Source organism: Lissotriton helveticus, chromosome 4_1 (genome assembly GCF_964261635.1).
Source record: "Lissotriton helveticus chromosome 4_1, aLisHel1.1, whole genome shotgun sequence".
In the NCBI taxonomy this organism is placed as follows: Eukaryota; Metazoa; Chordata; class Amphibia; order Caudata; family Salamandridae; genus Lissotriton; species Lissotriton helveticus.
This window is the reverse complement of record NC_136063.1, coordinates 1,547,366,736-1,547,388,947: the sequence shown is the minus strand read 5'-3', so window position 1 is coordinate 1,547,388,947 and position 22,212 is coordinate 1,547,366,736. Positions and strand designations below refer to the sequence as shown.

General features: G+C 42.9%; 1 protein-coding gene across 1 annotated transcript in view; it reads right to left on the bottom strand.

Moving 5' to 3' along the window:
* Positions 1 to 22,212, bottom strand: part of LOC144827590 (maternal DNA replication licensing factor mcm6-like) — a 520,545-nt gene that overhangs the window by 321,112 nt on the left and 177,221 nt on the right. Inside the window, exons 5-6 of the mRNA XM_078685842.1 lie at positions 15,893 to 16,058; positions 10,230 to 10,375 (exon numbers count right to left, since the gene is read on the bottom strand). Coding sequence (XP_078541968.1) covers positions 10,230 to 10,375; positions 15,893 to 16,058 — 312 coding nt within the window. The remainder of the gene's footprint in view (positions 1 to 10,229; positions 10,376 to 15,892; positions 16,059 to 22,212) is intronic.

Here is a 22,212-nt window from a genome sequence, read left to right as displayed (position 1 = left end):
TTACTATGCAGCGCGGGCCCCACCCGAAGGTGCCAGAGCGCCTCACAACCGGGACAGAAATGAAACAATGAGAAACAGTACAAAAGAACATATCACACAGCACACGTCACGTTACATAAGGCAATAGTGACAATTGTGAGCAAACAGAATACATGAGGCAGTAAATATTGCGAGCAACCAAAATCCATGAGGTGAAACATAATGAGAAACATTACAAAAGAACATAGTACCCAGCATACGTCACGTTACATAAGGCAATAGTGGCAATCACGAGCAAACAAAATACATGAGGCAGCAAATATTGCGAGCAACCAAAATCCATGAGGTGAAACATAATGAGAAACATTACAAAAGAACATTTTACCCAGCATACGTCACGCTACATAAGGCAATAGTGACAATCGTGAGCAAACAAAAGACATGAGGCAGTAAATATTGCGAGCAACCAAAATCCATGCGGTAGTAAAGATAATAGTGACAAGTGTTAGCCAACAAAATACACGAGGTAGTAAAATTGCGAGCAACCAAATGGAAATGAGGTAGTAAAAAAATGCCCAAGAGGAAAAGTGACAAGCGTGCAGTTACAAGAGAAAACAAAGTATAATCTCAGGTATAATACTGCAATAAGTGCTAGACACTCAGGCACAAGAACAAGCGTCTCTACTCCCCTGCCCCAAAACGAAACCCCGGCGGCCATAGGGACCCTTCGGGTAGGGGCAGCTGGGACTCACCTAGTCCCACGTGGGAGCTCGACCGCCCGCACCAGGCAGAGCCGGCCCATCCGCTCGGCCGCGTGGAGCCGCATGCTGCTCTCCCGAGCTCCACCTTCATCCAGCGATGCCAAGCCCGAACTGTCCCATTGTATCCACACCTACAGTAAGTCCATTCTGCCACACAAAAAATTGTCCATTCGCCACCCCCGCCCGCCGGCCGAGACATCACACTTAAAATGGTGTCTCTGCCGCGTACCCGGCCGGATATCAAAACCCAGCCCAAAAAGGAGCCCAACAAAGCCCCGCCCCCCAGCCCAAAAGCTACTAGACACCCAAACCCGTCCCCGGGCGGCGCCAGCTCCACCCCCCCCCCCCATCCCCGGCCCCAAATTCCCCCGGGCGGGGCAGGCCTCCCTTCGGTCGGCCGCCCCCCCCGGACCCCCATTTGCAACAGATCTCCTGTATAGATGACACTTTCATATTTACTGATTATGTATATACTTCTGTATGAGTTCTATTTTGAAATAACGGAAATATTCTGACCGATACCTAGAAGAAAATAGAGGGTCAATCCTTTTCTAGATTTCTAGGGTGCTAGCTTATTGCCTCCGCTAATACTTCAAAAGGCTACAGTATATTTTGATGCATAATTTCATGCAACTGTACATACAGATCGTATTTTGCTTACCTTAAATATCTCCTGGCAACTTCTCATGTAAAAGTATGAATTGTTCCAAGATGTTAATGTAAAAAAATGCCTAATGGATGCAAGTTGTATGTACACCCATTTTAGCAGATAATCAAGCATAAGTGTCCACTAAGTTGTGAAGTGGGCTTCGGAAGCAGCTTGTGGCCAAGATAGCAGCCACATTGGATGCATTTCAATGAGGTCCTCAGCTGGCCCACATCAATACTCCCCAGTCAGCCCAAAATGACCAGCACACGTCGCACAGGCTGCCCACATTGCCAGAGGATAAACTGCAGGGGAAATGCGCATGCAATGCCCCATACCACAGTCCCAAGAGTGAGGGGTGCTACCTGGGAGGGAGGCCTGAAGTGAGGCCTCTGACAGCATGGTTCCAGTGCAACACAGACCGTGACAGCAAGAGGTCCAGAGCACTCCATGGCGGTGAGGCTGGACTGTCTCTGAAGGCCTACCTGTGGTGCACAAGCAGTCTTGTTGGTGCCCCGTCTAAGTGTGGAGCCCCTGACCAGCTAAAGGCTAGACATGAGACGATTGCCCAAGGGCACACCTTGAAGGATGGACCCACAACCCAACATCCTGGCCGAGAAGGCAAGGGCCTACAATTATCGGGGTGCAGCGGCGCTAAATCAGGAACCCTCAGGCAGCATGAAGTCTTTACACACCACCATTTGGGAGTCACGGGAGCCCAACGGCACCCACACAGACTGGGAACACAGACCAATGAAAAAGCGTGCCGGCCTGGAGGACGGGCCCAGCTAAGAGCGCCACTCTAGTGTATGCATGACTGGGGTCCTGCGGCAATTTGAAGATGCTGGCATCCTCCGCTTTGACCACCTGGGTGTTACTTCCTGCACACCAGGACCTCCATCGCCCTATAATTGACCCGCTACCTGCCTTGCCCAGAAATCTACCCAAGGCGGGTTACATGCACAGGGTGCCACTGTACCTCTGGCTCTCCCAGGGGCCCCGGTTGCCTGGTAATGGACAAGAGCATGCAAGGTAAGCCCAGTCGGCCCCTACAATAACAAGGACTGGTCTTGCAGCTCGGAGGGGTCGATTGACTTGGCAAGGCTGTTACTGGGCAATCCTCTACCCTATCAAGCCACTCATTCCACTGGAGAAATTTAACACCCAAAAAAAGTGGAGGCCTTCCAACCAAAATCCACTGGTGTGAGCAACTATTTGCTGGAAGACAATATGCCTCAAGCACTGATGTGAGAGCAGCGTTCCAGGCCTGGGTGCTGGTGACTGGAGACGGAGGCCCACATTTCGCTCCCCTACCTTTAAACTGAGTGTTTGCTGCTGGGAGAAATGGGGAGCAAGCGCACCTAACTGCTTTCTATGAACACTCGGCGAGGTCACAATGAGGGATATCATGATGGTGAAACACAAAACCACTATATTCTATTACCACAGACTGAGCCTTAGACACCGAGTCACCTCAAAGCCACTCTTCACACACACTCCATCCAATTTGCTAAAGTACTCCACATGATCCTGAAAACTCTCCCTAGATGTGAACCTACTGCTGGCAGGCCATAGGAAAGCTGGTTGACAGGGAGGATGACTGAATACACCCTGACCACCATGAAACCCATGGTACAAGAGCTGCAGGCACAACTGAAGATCATGGGCAAGGAGGTGGCCTCACTCCACCATAGAGCGGAGGATGCCAAAAGGTGCTCGAGGCACCTTAAAGACTGCCTGCAGGGATTTCCAGAGCAGTTGGTAGGCCCAAGTGTGGAGTTATTCATTGAAACCTGAGTGGTGGACACAGTGCTAGTGAATAGAGTAGCAAAAACTCTTCGGAGTGGGAACATCGAATACCTGGCAATCCACCACCCCCAGGAGCCCAACCACAGCCTCTCATTGCCTAACTCCTTGACTATCGGGACAGTGACCTAGCGTTGCAGCAGTTTCAAGCAAAGGGTCCCTGGCACAATGCGAATGCTGTGATCACAGCCTATCCTGACTGGACAGCGGAATAGAAGCACCTTCATGGATCCTACGTGAAGGTTAAACACCTACGGGATCTGCACCTTAAGCATTCACTTTTATTTCCAGAAAACTTAAGGTGATGAATGGTAAGACAACACATCTTCTCTACCCTGGAGGACGTGTGGACCTGACTCCACACCAATGGATTGGCTCAGACTCAGACCTCGGCCAATGGGGAATGGTTGGTGCCCCGGCCTGGGTGATGGAAATGCAAGACCGTTAAAGCCCAGCCCACTCTAGACCAGATGGCGGCAAAGCCTTCCAGCACGAACACCTTTGCCCTTTTGCTAACTGAGAAGCCTTAAGATTGACTTGGACTCAAGTGACTCTAGGTCCTCGACCACTGATACCCACTTGGGCACAAACCTCACTTCACAGGCACTGGATGACTTGTAGTGACTACCCACCTGGTTCCCATGGTCACATACTTGCAGAGGTGGACAACTGGCAAGGTTGTGCATCACCAAGGTAATCCACCAGGATCCTTGGGGCCTGGATGTTAGACCCTCTGAGTCGGGCGTGCATAAGGAGAAGGTGGACACTAGATCTTCCATGCGTCCATGACGCCAAGGCGAACAGGTTTCACACATTGATGAGTTTATTCTGTTGGTTTCCTGTAGTAAGGACATGGCCAGGTGGCACCAAAGTCACCTGACCTGGTTCTAGGTTTGTTTCCATAGTCTTTCCACATTACCAGGAAAGTTTGGTGTGCAGATCAGTGATGAGGATAGTTGTAGCAAGCATGAGTTGTGCTGGACACGGTGTGCAAGGGGAACTTAGGCAACAGATAGGCTTACCCAACAATATAATGCAATAACATGGATCATGCAAGGTATGGCAACTCCTGCTAAATTATACAGATTAATTCCTACCTTAGGCGTTGACATACACACATTGCAATGTTACAAGAAACTTCTCTAACCCTCACAGAACTTCACAAGGTCTGAACAAAGTAGTGGGAATCTGTCTATGGCACCTCCTCATTGGTATAAGCATGAGGGGTTCTCATATGGATCGCCCTTGGATCCCTTACATGGTCGATAACCAGAGTGTTGATGCCAGAGGACGATACGTGATAACAGAATGGCACCTAGAAGGGGCCCAGCTGACATGGAGGGTGTCTGCACCAAACTCCAACCAGCCAGACTTATTTTACACTTACCCTTGCACTTTTCCAGGAAACCCAAGTGTCAGGCATCTAGGGTAGGGACTTCAACTGTGTGACAGATGTGCACTGTGATCGTTCTCTCTTGCCATTGCATAACGTGGCATGCATTGGAACTATAACAGTTCCAGAATTGGCTGACCATAATAAGACTGTCTGATGTGTGGTGCCTGGGGCACCTGGCAGAGCATGACTACTTATTTTACTCCCCTGTCCGGGATATTCAACTAGATTGGATCTCATTTTATCGGCTGATCAGCTGGGGGTGCAGGTTGTCTTATTGGAGTACTCGGCTCACACACTGTCAGAGCAAACCTTGGCATCATCTTCAACAGCGAGCTCTCCATAAGACAAACGGTCAACCCTGTTGTCTCCACCTGCCTCATAATTGTCTTTAAAGTCTGCAGATGGATCCCATCCAACACCAGAAAAACGCCACACAAGCCTTCATCACCAGTCTTTTTGACAACCGGAATGCCCACTATGACAGAAACACCACCCTCCTCATCAAACACCTCTAAAAAATTCAGAATGCAGCAGCAAAAATTATTATGGACCCCCCCAGACAAACCCACATCACCCCCACACATCTGTAGCTTGCACTGGCTCCTTGTCAAGAAGATGCCATCAATCTATTCATGCACACCTGCAAAGCCCTCCACAACACAGGGTCAGAACCCAAACAACCACCTGACCTTCCACCTGCCCATCAGACACCTTGGTATGCCTCCCTGGTCCTCACCACAACCCCCACATCCATTTTATTCGAGGTAGAAGACGCTCATTCTTCCACCTTGCTGTCAAGCCCTCCCAATCCACTCCTAACCTCTAGATCCCTCGCCGAAATCAGGAGTGGCCTTAATACCTGGATGTTGGAATAGCCCCACCCCATGCAGTGCCCGGATACCCCCCGCGGTGCTTATTTTTATTTCTTTTTTATTTATTTAACAGTTTTATATAGTGCAAACATGACCCAAATAGGGTATCAGAGCGCTTTACATAGCACCAGTTGGGTTACATGAGGACACTTTTTTTTGTTAGACGCAGGGAGATAAAGTGAATTGCCCAGAATCAAGGGATGTTCAGAGTCGTCCCAGAGACTCAAACCCAGTTCCCCAGATTCGAGGACGACCGCCCAAGTAGTTAGGCCAACTCCTCTCCCACTACCATGCAAACACTGATTGATTGTCCATTGCAATTTGGTCCGCAATGGAGCACACCATGCCATAGGATTCACACCTGGAGGCTTCAGAATGAAGCACTGCCTGATTCCCCATTTAGGGAAGATCTGTCAAAGTGCATTACTCAATACTTGGACCTCAACAAAGGACCCACCCCGCCTTGGTGTCTGGAATGGGATACACACAAAGCCGCACAGGATTATTGCATTGCTATTAAGTGGGGGTGTTCACCATGTACTGCAGGAAGAACTGATGGCAATTGAGAAGGATGTGCGTACCCTGGAGAGGGAAGTTGCTAATCATACATGGAGGTTAAACAACTCCAGCAACTGCACAAACACAAGGAAGCAGAAACATGCTTGAGAAGGCATGACTACAAGCATCTCTTGTCCATGCTACATGTGGAGTGAGACCAGTCAGGTAGGATGTTGGCATGGTTGGTTAAGGAGGACCAACAATGTGTTCCTATTTGAGCCATCAGACGTGATGATGGCTTATTGGTAGTCACAGGCGGACATTAATGATGCCTTTCCAAACAATTACCTCACTTTGGACTGGAGTTGGGGATGCCCCCCTCCTGATCTAATGTTTGGGTTCTTGATTGGACTACAAACCCTGCTCTTGTCCCCGCTCCAGTGGGCCAAACTGGATGAGCATAATCCAGCTGGAAGACATAAGGACAGTCATAGCCCAAATCGCTCAATATAAGTCACCAGGCACAGACTAGCTGCTGATTCAATAAACCACCAGGTTCTCAGCACTGATCACCTAGCATTTTTTTTGAAGTGGTTAAGGCACTGATTGTGGTCCTCTCCAAGCCTGGCTGAGACACCTTAGACGTTCGTTCATACAACCCATTATCCTTACTTAATCTCAATTGTAAAATCTTGGGGAGGGTCCTTGCAAATAGATTGCTACCCATAGTCAGCACCCTAGTGCATGATAATTAATCAGGATTTATACCAGAGCACAGCACTTTCCTACATATCCAGCGGCTCATACATGACAACACCCAAGGGGCACAGCCGATTAGCTATGTTGCTCAACATAGAAAAAGCCTTTGACAACCTGAGCTGAAATATTTTGTGATGATCCTAAAGAGTATGGGGTTCAGACTGGAGTATCTGAGCTGGATTCACACTCTTTATTCTAATCCAATGGCAAGAGTCAAGACGGGCCAGTTGATTTGGGACAGCTTTCCCTTCCAAATGGGCAGCAGACAAGGATGCCAGTTATCCCCACAAATATTTGTAACAGCCATGGAGCCACTAGCCTGCCACTTGTGCCTGCAGGAATGGGGTCCTTGAACCAGATGTCCACCACATCTTGTCAATTTATGTGGATGATGACCTGGTAGTCTTCCGCAAGGTCGGGGTATCCCCCACAGGCTTGATGCTCTAGCTGGATGAATTCAGGGACATCTCTGGGTTCAAAGTCAACTGGCCCAAGTGATGCCTGTCCACTCTCACTCCAACCCTTGCCACTAATAGGGATGTTTCACCGGGGCACTGGCTTAAATGGGGTCATGATACATTCAAATATCAACGAGTCCAGATCTTCCACACAGGCAAGGACCTCAAGGAAGTTATGTGGAAAGAACAATGGGATCAATCCAGTGATCCCTCTCCTTATGGCATTCACTGCCCCGTCTCCGTTGGGGCGAGTGGGGATCAGTAAGATGCTTGTGATGTCCTGCTTACTATAGTTCTTTGTAGCAACCGTACACATGCTTCCCAAGTATATCTTCTGGAAGCTAAATGGTCTCCTACTGAAATAGATATGGGGTGTGATGACGTCTAGTGAATCTCACCATTATACAAAGACCCATGCTTGAAGGAGGGTTTGGTGTACCAAATTTTGAATTGTAGTATGCAGTGGCACAGCTGCAATGGCCACTGCGCTGGCTGTACGCAGCCCCCGGCCCGAACGGGTGGCCATCAACATGCTCCTGGGAGAGACTAGTATTTACACATGGCTGACAGATCAGGGTTACCATCCACAACAACGTCCTACCAGATGGTGTTGGCACGAATAGGCTAGCAGCGATTTGTGCACAGAAAGCGCCTTTGACCCCTCCTTGCCATCAGTAGTGATGTGGCAATTACCGGGCATCTAGAGCTGGCTGGGAGACACAGGTTGGCACCATGGCGGGAGGCTGGCATTGGCCACTTAGGGGATCTTTTCCATGAGGTTACCCTCATGCCCTTCCATGACATAATGGACATAACATAGGTGCAGGGCACTTCTTGACGTGGCACGCCATACAATGAATAGTGCAGGCCAGTTGGCCTGCTGGGGAGGTGGAACAGACCCCGTTGCCCGTACTATACTCTCTCCTCACACATAGTGGCACACAGTTATCTCCACACTATACATAGCACTGACCTCTAGAACACAAGAGCACAGGGCGGAGGCACTGACTAAGAGGACCAATGTCCTCACTCAACCACTGACAGACAAAGCCTTGGCACTTCAAAACGAGAGGTATCCAGGTATCCCAGATTTCACTCAACACAATTTATTTACACATATAATGCCTGTCTTTCCCCCAGTCCATTAAGCGCATGTTTACTGCATCTACTCCTGAAGGACTGTGGAGGCAGGTTTCTACCACATGGTATGTGTGTGCCTGATATTAGAATTGCCCGTGGTGGCGGTCACAATCATCACAGCCAAACTGGTGAGACACACGTTGGTACCCACTCAAGTCCTGTCTCCTGAGCCCTGGACCACAGCTAAAGGGAACAAACACATATATAGGTTCTTAGACCTTGCATTTGTACCATTTAATTGACAAATTGTGATGTGGAAGGCGCCCTCAGACACAGATGGCCAATTACATTGTTGCAATGGAAATTTATGGAAGAGGACACTACAACGGATTCGCACAATAGGAAAGGGTAGGATTGGGGGAAGGGAGCTGGGACACATTACATACATTGAGTCCAAAATGACACCTGCCCAAACAAAGACTCCAGAGACATTACATGAATATCCATTAGATGGAGACACAGCTGCATGCCCATTACATTTCTCTACCCCTCGACAGTTCTCGCTCTCCTGCCACGGCACACAACTGTGAGCCATTAGAGCAAGGGTCCTCCACCAACAGATACAGAAATGTTAAAAATGTAAATCCATATTTTTAAAGCACGAATTACTCACCCTTACCGGTCTCAAGGAGCTGGGGGCTGTCGTGGAAATTAAGTGAGCTATTGCCCAGAGTCACATGGTGCTGAGCTGCTGCAGGTGATCGAACCGTGAACCCTGTGCTCCAAAGTCACCTGCCCTGGCCGCTGCACCACACCTCTCCACACTGCAAGTGGATGGCTAGAAACACCACTATTTGAGGCATGTATAATAGCTCTGCATAGAATTGTACTGTTTCCCAATATTCATGGGAGATTGCAGATGCTATTTCAGATTGGTAAAGTGGTAACATGAATGGGTGGGAAACTGTTTTAGTTTAGCCTCTCCCACGAGAGACTTTTCAATACAGCCATACTTAGGCAAAAGGACAGTACCTATTGACTTCAGCAACATAATGTTTATTACTTTGGATTCTAAAATGCCTTACTAGCTTAGGAGAAAGGGCATTTCAAAATGTATCCATTACCAAGAATGACAGTTTTATCCACGTTAGATATTTTATATGAGAAAAGAATGAGTTTGTCTTTAGAAAAAGTAGAAAAACCTAATCCCAAGCAATCTCAGAACCATGGTGCACTCACTGGAAGAGGGCCTAATAAAGTCCTATAAATAAACTAAATTGCTACCCACCCCCAACCATTTTCTCTTTAAGATGGTAAAGTCCATCATAAAATCTTACAGAACAATGTAAATAAGAAAATATTCGACTAAAATACACAGCTGCAGTGGAAATATGTTGAGCAACAGACTTTTCAGAAATTTCTATTTTCTGATTTTTAAATTAAGCACTTCAAGCACTTTATAAAATGTATTTTTAATGTGACTGGCCAATGTGCAATATAGCTCACACACACTTAAGCATAACCCTGCACACAAATGACCTTGGTAAAGTTACTTATAAAAAAACAAGATGAAAGTTACAATTCCTATTTGAATATTTTAAATAAAGTGCACTCACAGCTAGTAAAATAATACACTTAGAGCAGCAGTTGCAGCCATTTTCAGCAAACTTGTCGGTTCAACGTTCAAATCCCAGAAAGATAAGTCAGCTTTTCATCCTTCCAAATAGAATTCATTAAGAATTCTTGAGAGTTGGTAAACATGTTTAATGGGCAATTGTTTCTGGTATGTAATACAGTAAAATGGTGTGGTTCAATGGAAAAATATTCATCATGCAACCAAAATTGAGATAAGACCATTGTTTTCATCTTTACATTATTTGGGGTTATCAAGAATAAGTTAGTTTACTATATGTCTGAAAGAATTCAGAATAAAATCATTTCTTTAAATAGAGTAACGTGGGTCTAAATGCTTACCCTAGGATTAGTTGAAGCCACATGGCATGCCAGAAAAGCCAATCTGTAAGACAAATCTCGGACACCCAGTGCTTTCAGGCCTTGAATACCTTCCATAGCAGACTTTTCAAGCCCACTCATTTTAGATCCAGTTTCTGCCCTTGCACCTAAAACATTAACACATTTGTCTTTATGTCTTTTATTCATAAGTAAAGTATGATACAAACCATCATTTATTACTATATTAATTAGCTGACAAATAATCAAAAAATATGTATTGAGAAAAGAATATTGCAAGGATGAGACCTGGACCAAGAATCATTTTATGAGAAGCTATTAAATCTGGGATTAGGTCAGATAAAAGTGGCTATAAACGGGAATTGTAAAATAAAGATGTACATCAATCAAATCAGTGCTAGCAAGGTATACAACAACAAAAAGTTAAACTGAAAACATGGTATGTACATAACGGACTCCAATGGAGGCATGGCCCTCTAAGCCTCAACAGAAAAAAAGCAGTTTTTTTAATTAGCTGTGACACAGGGACTAGAAAGATTTAAATACAAGTTTCAGTGCTCAGACTGCTGCAGTTTACCATTTTATCGGATAACTAAGGCAAAGAGGCTACAATAACTTGACTGCCGCTAATGAAAACTAAAGAATCGAGGAATACTTGAGCTTTTTGTCATATACAAGGCAATATTCTGCTAAGAAAGAATTAACATAAATGCATTAAAGACAAACAAGGATAATGAAATTCCAGTAAAAATGTCTAAATATCTTCTGTACACAATTAGCTTATTTTACTTATCAATGTTTTTTAATGATGCATTTGCAAGGTACAGAAAAGTCAGTGAAAACACCCTTCAATAAAGATCAAACAATAAGCTCCTTGTTTACACCTCAACCCAAAATCCCCCCCACACTAGACCAGCCCCACAGCAAATATACAATACATTACACATCAATTTCCAGAGGTACAGAGGATCTAAATGGAGTAAAAGTGCAGGGTTGAGAAGACCCAGTGCTCGCAGAGCTATGGGTATATATTGTCCTTGAATCCTCTATTCAAATATTAAAGAACAGGACCGGATAGTTTAAGACTGAGATTTGTCTGAAAGCTCATATGCCATTTTCCCATTTCCCAATAGATGCCAAAGCGCAAGGAGCCCAAGTTCGTAGGTTGGTTTCCTCAGAGATGGAAAGAACAGTGTGTTTGGCCACTAGAAGGAGATGGGATATTCTTTTATTCTGAGTAGAGTGGATGAAATTTTGCAGAGAGTTTACCAAGTAGGGCAAACTCAAAAAGTTGGTCTAGGGTCTGACCCTGAATTGGTGAATTTGCAAGAAAAAGAGGGCAGACCACAGCATGTCTGTGAGGAAGCCATTTTCTCCACATCAGCTGATCTGTGGGCAAGTGGGAACGATAATGGGAAGGTGGTGTGGCCTAAGATGGCAATCAAACAGTATTCGGTAGATCCTTGGCGTGATGGGACTTAGTATGAAGGAACACCTCTTGCCATTGTTTGGAATCTAATGTAATATTAGGATCTTTCTCCCAGTGTACTTGAAAGAGTGGTTTACAAACAGAAGTTGGAGTGTTAAGTATGCTACAGATTCTTGAGACCAAATGTTTAGAAGAGAGACGCTAAAGGAACTTCTCAAAAGGTATAGGTACTCTAGTGGTGCTAATTTTTTGACCCAACTGAGTCCTGGTGTTGGCTTTGGTGATCATGGCAACATTCTGATCTGGAAATCCCATATATAGGCTTGATTTCCTTTTAAAGTTTTCACTAGGCCCTCACAGAAGAAGTACCAGAGACAAAAGCAATCTCTCTCACTACAAATCTGGAAGGCAAATTTCGTCAAAATTAGCTTATTTTATATCCACTTTTGCAGTATTCTCCCACTAGTTCCCTATATTACCCATATAATTTACACAACAACCCATGCAAATGCGCAAGTGGTAGGGGGGTTTGTTCTTCCTGTGCAGTTTCTAAGCTTTTACGTTCAAATGAATTTAAGGATAGCATTTAGTGGAAAAAAATAATTGAGCAACCAGTGATTTGGCCAAGTTCCAAGCTAATTTTAATTTGCAAGTTTTTGATGGTTCTAAAGATCTTTTGTTGTAAATTGTAACAAATGAAAATTGAAAAGGATTCAGAGATATAAAAATGTTTAACCCCTGAAAGTAACAGTATACTTTTAATTCAAATTGTAATTCAAACACATGGAGTAGATTTAATTGGACTAAACAAGCAGGTTTTAATCCTCAAAAGGTGTGCACTGTTTGGATCTCTAGGTCCAATATATAATAAATAGCCAATATACTGAACAGCTTCTTAAGATCCCAAAAACTTTAAAAATAAAAAGAAATTGGGAAGTTTAGCATTAACAGTTATATAAACTACCAACTTGTTTTAATAATCTTAACTTTTTTTAAACTACTTTTGATATTAGACATTAGTGCTTGGATTTGTTTTTAAAAATGTTACCTATGTCACATCTTTGAAATAGATCCAATAAGTATTTCTAGTATTACTGCAAATTCAAAAGTAACAATATTTAACATTTGTTGGGGATTACTTTAGACAATTTACAACTTGAACTCAAATGTCCTAAAAACTGTCATAAGGATGGGTGGTCAGGACTTCAAGGAAAATGAACTCTTGTTCCAGAGAAATATAGCAGAATTGTAATCCATTACTAGTCAGAACACTATCACTTTAAGACTATCCAAGGCCAAAGACGGTAACCGAGCTTGTGTGAAAGATATGTCATCAACATTTTTTATAAACGGTGGTGACTAATAATTAACTTTAGATGTGCATATCCGTTGACAAGTTATACAAATACTGACTGGTACAATGTAGACTCAATAGACAAAATGTGTACTCTGTAAATATCCATTACAAGACTAGAATACAGCTGTACACAGAATGAGGTATACTGTACAGCAAAGAACAAGTTATTAGAGAGATGTTTTTTACAAGTGTGAATGTTAAAAATTACCCTAGGAAGAATGTAAGTCCCTTTGAGACTAGGAGACATTATAAAATGTGGCAAGTTCCTAATTTTCAGCCCAAATCAGCATGAATCAGTATTAAGTAAATTACAGACAACAAACTGCATGTAGGTATGCCAGGACAATGCTCCAATCTTATCAGAACCCTTCATTGGTATCTGAACAGCCACCTTTTTTTCCTTGTCAAATTTAATCCTGATTTCTGTAGAATGGGGAGTTTGAGGAACACACTTTTATTATTGTATTAATGCCTTATTCAGATGCTATATTGTTTTACACAATTACAAAATATTGAATAACTGATTATGCTAACTTTAATGATGAGATTTCTAAGATACCTTAATAAAATTACAAATCACTAAAAGATTTGAAAATAAAACTCTTTACCTCACTCAACTATTGACCAAGCTAAAAGAAATTATATTGATAATGTTTGATATGCTTACAGCCCCTTAAATCCTTGAGGACAAAGTTCTATAAGTGCGGAATACTTGATTGATGAGTAAGTAGGAGAGAAACACATGCACTCCACACTGCTCTAGGATGTACTTAGACTCTGACCGATTGCATTACTCGATTGGGGTTCCCTGCCTCCTGTTTCTTTTTTATCCTTGATGTGGGCAGTTCTTTTGCTCTACAGTTGTACTGGCCATTGGGGGTCACACACCACTTTTGCATCCAATCACTGTTCTTGAAATCTGGTTTTCCTTTTCTCATCTTGACTCCTTTTTTTCTCTTTTGGTTTTCTTTATTGGGTAAGTTAGTCAATTGGGCGCTTCTCCTCGGTTCCAGTCCCCATTGGGTGCTTAGTGGGAAGTGGTGGATGGGAAGGGGGAGTCACATGTTACAGGTCTCATAAGATTGTTGTGTGGGGAGTTCGGGTGTGCAAATCACGCTGGAGCCTAAGCTGGCAGTTTCCATGCACCTTTTCCTTTGGTAAGCAAAGTAAAAAAGAAGAAATGTGCTGTATCATAGTATAAAACATTTCAATGAGCGCTAATTCACAGTTAGTATGTTGTGCTTTACCAATGCATGCATTTTATGCTGTATAATGGAGGTTCTAAATTTTTCTTTCTATTTCTCCATTGTCTGCATTTTTTGGGGTGCGGGGAACCTTTGAGTCAGAGTTAATATTTGCTTACTATTCTATACTGCATTTTTCTGCTGAGAAAAAAAACGTATGTAATAATGGTATCAGCCACTACTGTACAGAACAAAACATCTCAATGTTACGCTTGTGTTCACTAGCTGATTATTTCATTCCAGCAGTACAGGCACGGGTATTCAAACATTTCAATTCATAGCTCAAGTTATCATGTGAGGCATGTAGAAGGTCACACCAACCTAGATCGCCTCTTACTGGTAGTGGGAACACATTTCAACATGCTACATTACTTAAAGTACTCGATCTGAAGCATCCTTTCCTTTGTGGAGAAGACGTGGCCTACCATTAGGGCTGTTGACCTAAAATCTGGAGGAACAGGGTTCGAGTCACTGCAAGGATGCTCAACATGCTGTGATTCTGGGCTAATCACTTAATCTCCCCGTGACTAACAAGAATGAATGTGTCCTTATATAATGCTGGTGCTCATGTAAAGCGCTCTGATACCAGATACCTTCGGGTCAAGTTAGCGCTATATAAAACTCCGAAAAAAGTGCACCAACAACCTATGTTAGGCAGTAGAATCTCATGCACCATAAGCACGGTTCAAATAAATTAGAAATCACAAAACTAACAGCCCTATGTATACTGATGCTAATCAGGATAAGTTTAGAGTTGTGCATGAAAGCATGCATCATCTTTCTTTTGACAGATCAAAACGTTCCTCCTCGAGTAAATCAAGGGCGCGTTATCCAAATCTAAATGCAAAAGGTGCAATGTTAATTTTCGACTTGTTTGCCCCATTCTCTTTCAATTATCCCTTCTATTAATTTGTTTTGTACACCTTAAGTCTGAAAAACAAATCTGATTCACGGACTTATTTTGAATTTGGTAGGAGTAAACGGGTATTGAAATGTGTAGGAAACATCTACGAGTTCACAGCAAGTCAATACTTTATATTCTGTCACACTTTTTTCCTACAGGACCGACCATTGAATAGGATTTAATTTTGTTAGTTTTTGATCCCTTTGTTGCTTTGGCTGATGGTTTAGAGAGGTATGCGACTTAGTCCCATCTACAAATCTAAAAAATAAAAAATAAAAACAAACACGATGTGCATGACAGCACCTTGAGGGGGAGTGCCATAATATAGTATTATAGCTCACTGCTGAGGGCTATAACAGTATTTAAATGCTGTGAACCAAAGTTATAGGACCCTCTAGCAGGATCTTTAATTGGTATCGGCTGAGGCAGAAGGACTAATGCTATTAGAACTTTCCAACATCTGGGCGAAGAATGTTCTACGTTAAAAAGGAGGAAGCTAAAAGAAATACTGGAATCTCAGAGCAGATGGTAGGTACCCGTCATTATCCCAGAGCAACTCCATTGTCTTCAATGGACCTCTGAAAAGTCCACTTTTCTAAAAATGTATAACCAAGTAATTTCTGCTCCAGAACATACTCCATTGCCATCACAAAAACATCTACAAGGGGGTCAAAAAATTAAAATATTTTATTGTATATTTTTCATTTTAAAAGTATACTGCAATGCTTTTACCTGAAGTTGCTAATGCAGCTACATCCGGGACTACAATGAGAGTACCTGTGAAGTCACATCGATCACCAGCACTAGCACTTTCTACTGCCTCTGCTCGCAGTATGATTTCCACACTTCTTGGGATTGCACCACGGGGCAATTCTGCCTGAGTCTCCTGTATTCTTACCTGAAATAAAATTGCATACTTCCATGAACAAATCTCTACTTTGCCTTAGTCGAGTATATTTAAAAAAAATAAGTTTAACAATTATCTTGGTTCTCTTTGTCCATGCTTCAAGACTAGATATTGGAAGGTTCCTGGAACAACCGACACATAGCAACTAATATAGCAACAGACAAATCTCTTAAAAATATATTTTTATCTTGCTGCCTGCTGTAGCACATAGCCTGAAGTACTTTTGTCAAATCACTTTGCCCATGTGCCCTTTAAGAAACCCTAAATATGAAAAACTGTGAAATATAGGATAGCTACTGGATAAGTGTGTCAATTTGAATGATGCAACTTAATTTTGGGATGCTTCAACGCATGATAAAGCTCAGATCTACATAACCGCTTCTCTAGGTTACTCCTTAACCACTTTTAACCAACCTCGCATTATAGGCTTTTGGCATGCATGTTCGTAAAGACTGCATTTTCAATCAAATCTAAATATACCGTTTGACCTCTGTGGTTTTAGGTCACTTTTTGAATGAAAGGGTCATACAGAAAGTGTCAATGGCTTAACTGCATTTACTACAAATGTCACCCCCCTGCGCATTCACCCTAACCTTTTTGCAATACTATGAAAAGAAGTGGCTTTTGGGGAAGCATATCTCACTGAAACTTTGGCTGAATACGAAAAGAGTGGTACTGTGTGCCAAAACAATTGATAGCAAGCAATGGGACCAGAGAAGACTTCGAAAGGTAAATTTTAAAGTTTGTGTTTAACTCTAGCTAAGCTTAGGCAGATAACTTCTGGAAATGTCCTAATGTACCACATTTTCATCCTTTGAACTAGTTAAAATACCATCATCCTAAAATCTTTCAAATGTATTCCTTATAACTGTTAATAAGGCTAGTCTTAATCCAAAAGCGATATCAGAAAAATGGATTCACAGCTGGGTCATGGTTTAAATGCCATATTTGGTGTATACGGTTTGAAGATGGAGACGTACAAAAAAAGTAGGTTAACCGACAACAAATGCAAATGATCTCAAAGTACTTTTGAGTTTACCTCTGAAGCCTTCATACTGGCATGGATCTTGAACGACTTCCCAGGATTAACACCATATTTTAAATTGCGTAACTCATTACTGGACTTCTATTGAAATTACAGCTCGATAATGTTTTCATTGATCAAGCATCTTCTTAATTCAGAGAACGTTTATTTTCAGGATTCTCACTAATGAGAGACGCACTTCGATCGCTGGTTCAATTTATTAAACATTTAGTGTGCCCCCATTTGTATTCTGTGTAATGATGCTAAAATGTTAACTTTCCATTCTTTGAATAATTTATGTATTTTGGGCCCTTGCAATTCCAGATTAATTATCTAGTCTTGCATCAAAGGAAAAGGACTCCAATTTTGTGACGGGAAATCTACTTACTCGGATTGCACACCGCTACAATTAAAATGCTATTTCACAATAATGCTTCTGGATTTAGCTTAATGACAAACCCAATAGAACGTAAATTCTTCATTATTTTGCCTAACCTTGGGGTAAGGGATCTTTGCCACTACATTCCTCAGAATTGAACATAGCCACCTCAGCTTAACTCTGCTCTGATAACCCATAGTTCATGCAATCCATATTTACACTCAAAGCTTATAAGAATGCCAACACAGGAAGCAGTACAGCAGGTGGTAGGGTGATATGGTAGTAATAGTAGGGTCACCCCTTCCTGCTCAGGGTCTAGCATGTGGGTGATCTGCCATATGTTGAAAAGTTAATTTATTAAAAATTGCTCAGCAAGGATGAGCTGGCCATGTGTCCTTGAAACACGTAGAGCAACAGAAAATAAAGTGGCACCAGTGTTTGTGCAAACCCATGCTTTGTTCTCATTAGCAGTAACGTGGCAGGGAGGAAACTAAATGAAGAGAAACTACGATCTTGTTCAATTAGAAAGTCATGTGGATTGTATGAGATGGCCATGCCTGTGACAAATGAGAAAACACCCAGAGGTTTGGATCCACTTCCTACTTCAACGAGTAGAATTACAGGACACGTTCAAGAGAGGTGTGCCTTAGACAAAATGGATTTATATACCACTCAGATGCAGAGCTTTCGTTGGATAGCAGCTGTTCCACACGAGTTGAGGATTGTTTTGCACTGGACATGTTGACGAGACTAGGCTGAATGTTTTGAATATTGTTTTTAGCTGCTACTAGCAATGGTGATTTTTCAAAAAAAGATTAAGTGAAATTATGTTCTCATGGATTGGAGGTCTTTGAGTTGTAGGGTGACTGGGCAATAGTCCCTTTAAATAAATGATACCTGTGCTAAAATATTTGGGGCGTGGGAAAATCGATTAATTAAGGCCTTCAATTTGTTAAGCGGGTTAGACTGGTAGTCGAAGTTGACAGAAGAGAAGACAGCTTGTAGTGGGACTTTCTCCTAATTATTATAGGGCATTGATATCTCTTTGGCCCTTTTGATTTCGGATTGAACTGAGTATTGCGCAGACTGAGGAGCTGACAAGTACAGAAAACAGGAGTCCAGACATTGGTGTGACAAAGTCTGCGAGAGTGAACGAGCAAGAGAAATACATCCTAGTGCGGGTGATGTGTTTAGACTGATTATTCTCATGTCTATGTAAAGGATTTGCATGAACCCTTTATGCCATTGAAGGGTAGTGAGAGGAGCGATTTTACTTTAGAAAAAGGCAGTAGGTACAAAAGAAGCATATTTGTTGACAACAGGTAAAGTTGCAAGTATCCGAGCAGAGTACATATAAGCAAATTAGTGATATTGCAGTACATTTTGGTTAATTGTATGTCCTCTATTTGATCTTTTCATTTGTCTGTATCCTAATGTAAATTTGGTACATTGGGGGGATGTGTAATTGGACACAATCTATGGGGCATGAACCTAGAATAAATTATTTGAGGGCAGAATGGAGGATACTAGCTACAGGGATATATTTCCTATGGTGCCTTCAGCATTAGTTGCCCGAGGAGTTCTTGCCTGCCCACTTTTGTTACCATCTAGAAATAAAAGATTGAACCTCACCCAGCTGCAGTCGTTTCTTCACACTTCCTCAAGAAACCATGCTGGTAAACCGCTTTGGTGAATGTACACAACTATTTTGTTCAAAACCCAACTAAGATGTAATTTAAAATTACTTCATCTATAGCTCTAAAAAATAGCATGTTATTTATTGTTGACTGAGATTTCCTAAAGGGGTAGATAAAGCTGTGGTGTCTGTTCTCGCTCCTAGTCCGTCATCAGGCTCTGTAATGAAGTATTTCAGAAGGTATACAGGTTAGAATGCAAGGGTTTGACGGTTACTCTGGTCTGTACTCTGATGAATGAGGCATTAATAAAGAAGACTTATCATTTCACTATCCTGTGAGTGAATTTATTTCCTTAAGGAGTATTCACGTTCACCGTTGATGAGTGAAAGGATCCGTCTGTGTTTTAAAGATGCCTCAACATGGAGAAGTGGAGATCATGCTGAAGGAAGCATTGGGGCCTGTGGCCTTTACCTGAAATACCCTGAGTGAAACTGCAAAGGGACATGTTTCAGTGGCAGGGAAGTTGTAGAAAAGAAGAAATATGGCTCAGGGGAGGAGTTCTGGCTATTGGTGAAGCACATTTGCATTCCAGGGTCGAATGAGGCCCAACATTTGCTGAAACAAGTTCGAGTGTTGGGAACTAAGGCCATAGATAAAACACATTTGCGTTACAGGATCAATTGAGGTCCACTGCCTACCAAAACAATTCCAAATGCTGGGAACGTTTGTGCCCTACCGCCTGTGAAGAGTAAAGGCGGCATGATGCAAGTTGAAGCATGTGTCAGGGGTGTTGTGTGACCAACTCACCAGGGAAAGGAGTGGAGCGCTTAAGATGAGATATGCTCAGTCACCTGTAGAAAGTGGAGTAGTCAACGTTTCAGTAGCCATTCTAGGTGATTGGGCAAAATTCCATTTTATAAAAAGGATAGCCCGGCAATTCCCTTAACTCGCTGGTGACATGAAATATTTTCAGTTTTGAGTAGGAGGAACTGGAGTTTTGCCATCTGGTAAGCACAGTCATTTGCCTGTTTAGTGCAGTTATTGGCACACCTGATTGGCACTGAAAGAAACTTTTGCACAGTTGCCCGGGAGCAGGCATGTTTTGGCAGAAGACATTTGCCTGCTTTATTGAAGAGTGATGGACATTTGTTTTCCAGGATGCATGCTGTTACAGACGATTGTTTTCTTAAAACTTTGATACAGAAAAAGTCCACCTACTTTAAGGATACCAAGTCCCCTTGCCCTCCTACAGCATCTGATGGTGGATGAGGATTCCACCATTTTGGTTTCTCTGGACATCGAGATCCTTTATATCAGTATCTCCCAAGATGACACCAACAAGGTACTAAGTAAAGCACTTGAGTAGACAAACTGGGAAAATGAAACACCTAAGTGGTTCATTATTGAATGTGCTACCCTTGCTCTCAAACAGAACTTAGAGAATGAAGGAGTCCAGTTCCTTCAGACAACAGGAACTTCTACGGGCAGCACGTTTACCCAAGTGTAGCGGGACTATATGTACACGACTGAACGAAGATACATACATTCTGGCAGAGGACAACCCTTTCTCATTTTTTTATCCTTTTGGAAAAGGTAGATCAATGATATCCTTCTCATTTGGCAAGGACTGGAACAAGCCCGGTCGGTTTTCTTACACATGTTTATGATAAGAAGAAATGATCTTCTTAGATGTTACCTTCTCCAAGGTGGATGGTCATTTACTGACCAAGACATTCTAGAAGCCAACGGCTAAGAATAACCTACTGGAGTTCTCCACCTTTCATCCCAGGACCCTGCAGGAGAACCTCCCGCACGAACAATACCTCCACATCAGGAGGAATTGTAGCAAGGTGACGGACTACCATACTCGGTCAGCAGATTTGTCTAACAACCTACGCAATTGTGGTTACCCCCCAAAAAAGCTTACGAGCTAGAAACCAGGCCAGGGAAGCAGTTTTGGAGGATAATTCGAAACAAACTAAGGAGGCCCCTCTAACCTATGTAACTAGATACAGCACAGCATCAAATGCCATTACAAAATCTATTAATAGACATTGGAAAGTGCTGGAAACTAACAGAAATTGTGAGAAGTCATTCTCTTTCAAGAGGGCCAGAAGTCTTAAGGACTCTTTAGTACACACGTGCCATAAGAGAACTGACACCGTTTCCAATCCATCCGTGCTTTACGCATGGGGCCTACCTAGTGTCGTGGGTCATATTCCCTGTGGCGACTGCAGTGTCTACCACATGACCTCCCTTTCAAAAACCTTGGAGCACGAACAGAATAAAACAAATGCAGAGGTCCCATAAAAATTGCAATTCAGCTAACGTGGTATATATGATCACGTGCCCCTGTGACTTGCGGTACGTGGGGATGACAACCAGGAAAATGAAGCAGCGCATATGCGAACAACGGAGCAACATCCGGTGCAAGAAAAGCACTACGAAAATGGGGGAAATGTTTTTTGCAGGTGAATCACACCCCTAAGGATCTACAATGAACAGTTATTGAGCCGATCAAACTAGGTGCCAACACCCAAGGAGTACTGTTCGAGAAAGAACACTGGGTTTACCACTTTCCAACATACAAACTGGGACTCAATGACAAGATCCCACGAGTTCTGTTCTAAAATGTTCACAATTACACCATACCATACTGTAGTTCTGCTATCTTTTATATGGTTTCTGCCCCCGTGATTTTTTTCTAGGAGGGTTTGTGTATTTGCCTGCTTATTTATATTCTGCAGGTTCAGAGGATACCAATGTACTTGAGTAAGCGAGTAAATCACCTTCAATGCAGCAAGCAAGTAAATCACCTGCAGCGCAGTTTGCCTCTACTACACTCCACTATTTGCCTGCCTATCTTATTTAGGAACCACCTCTCTTTGACAGGCTAGCTGCGCCATCATCGGCGCGCTTGTGCTGCGATTGTTTATTCGATGAGGGATAATGCTCATTACTACTACTTCAGCACTACCAGTTTATTCATTAAACTTGTCACTATTACACTGCACCAGCAATGTTTGTTATTAGTATGATATGGTTCTGACCTTCATACAATTACCAGAACAGCGTGGACCATTTTCCCTTATGCATCACATTTTG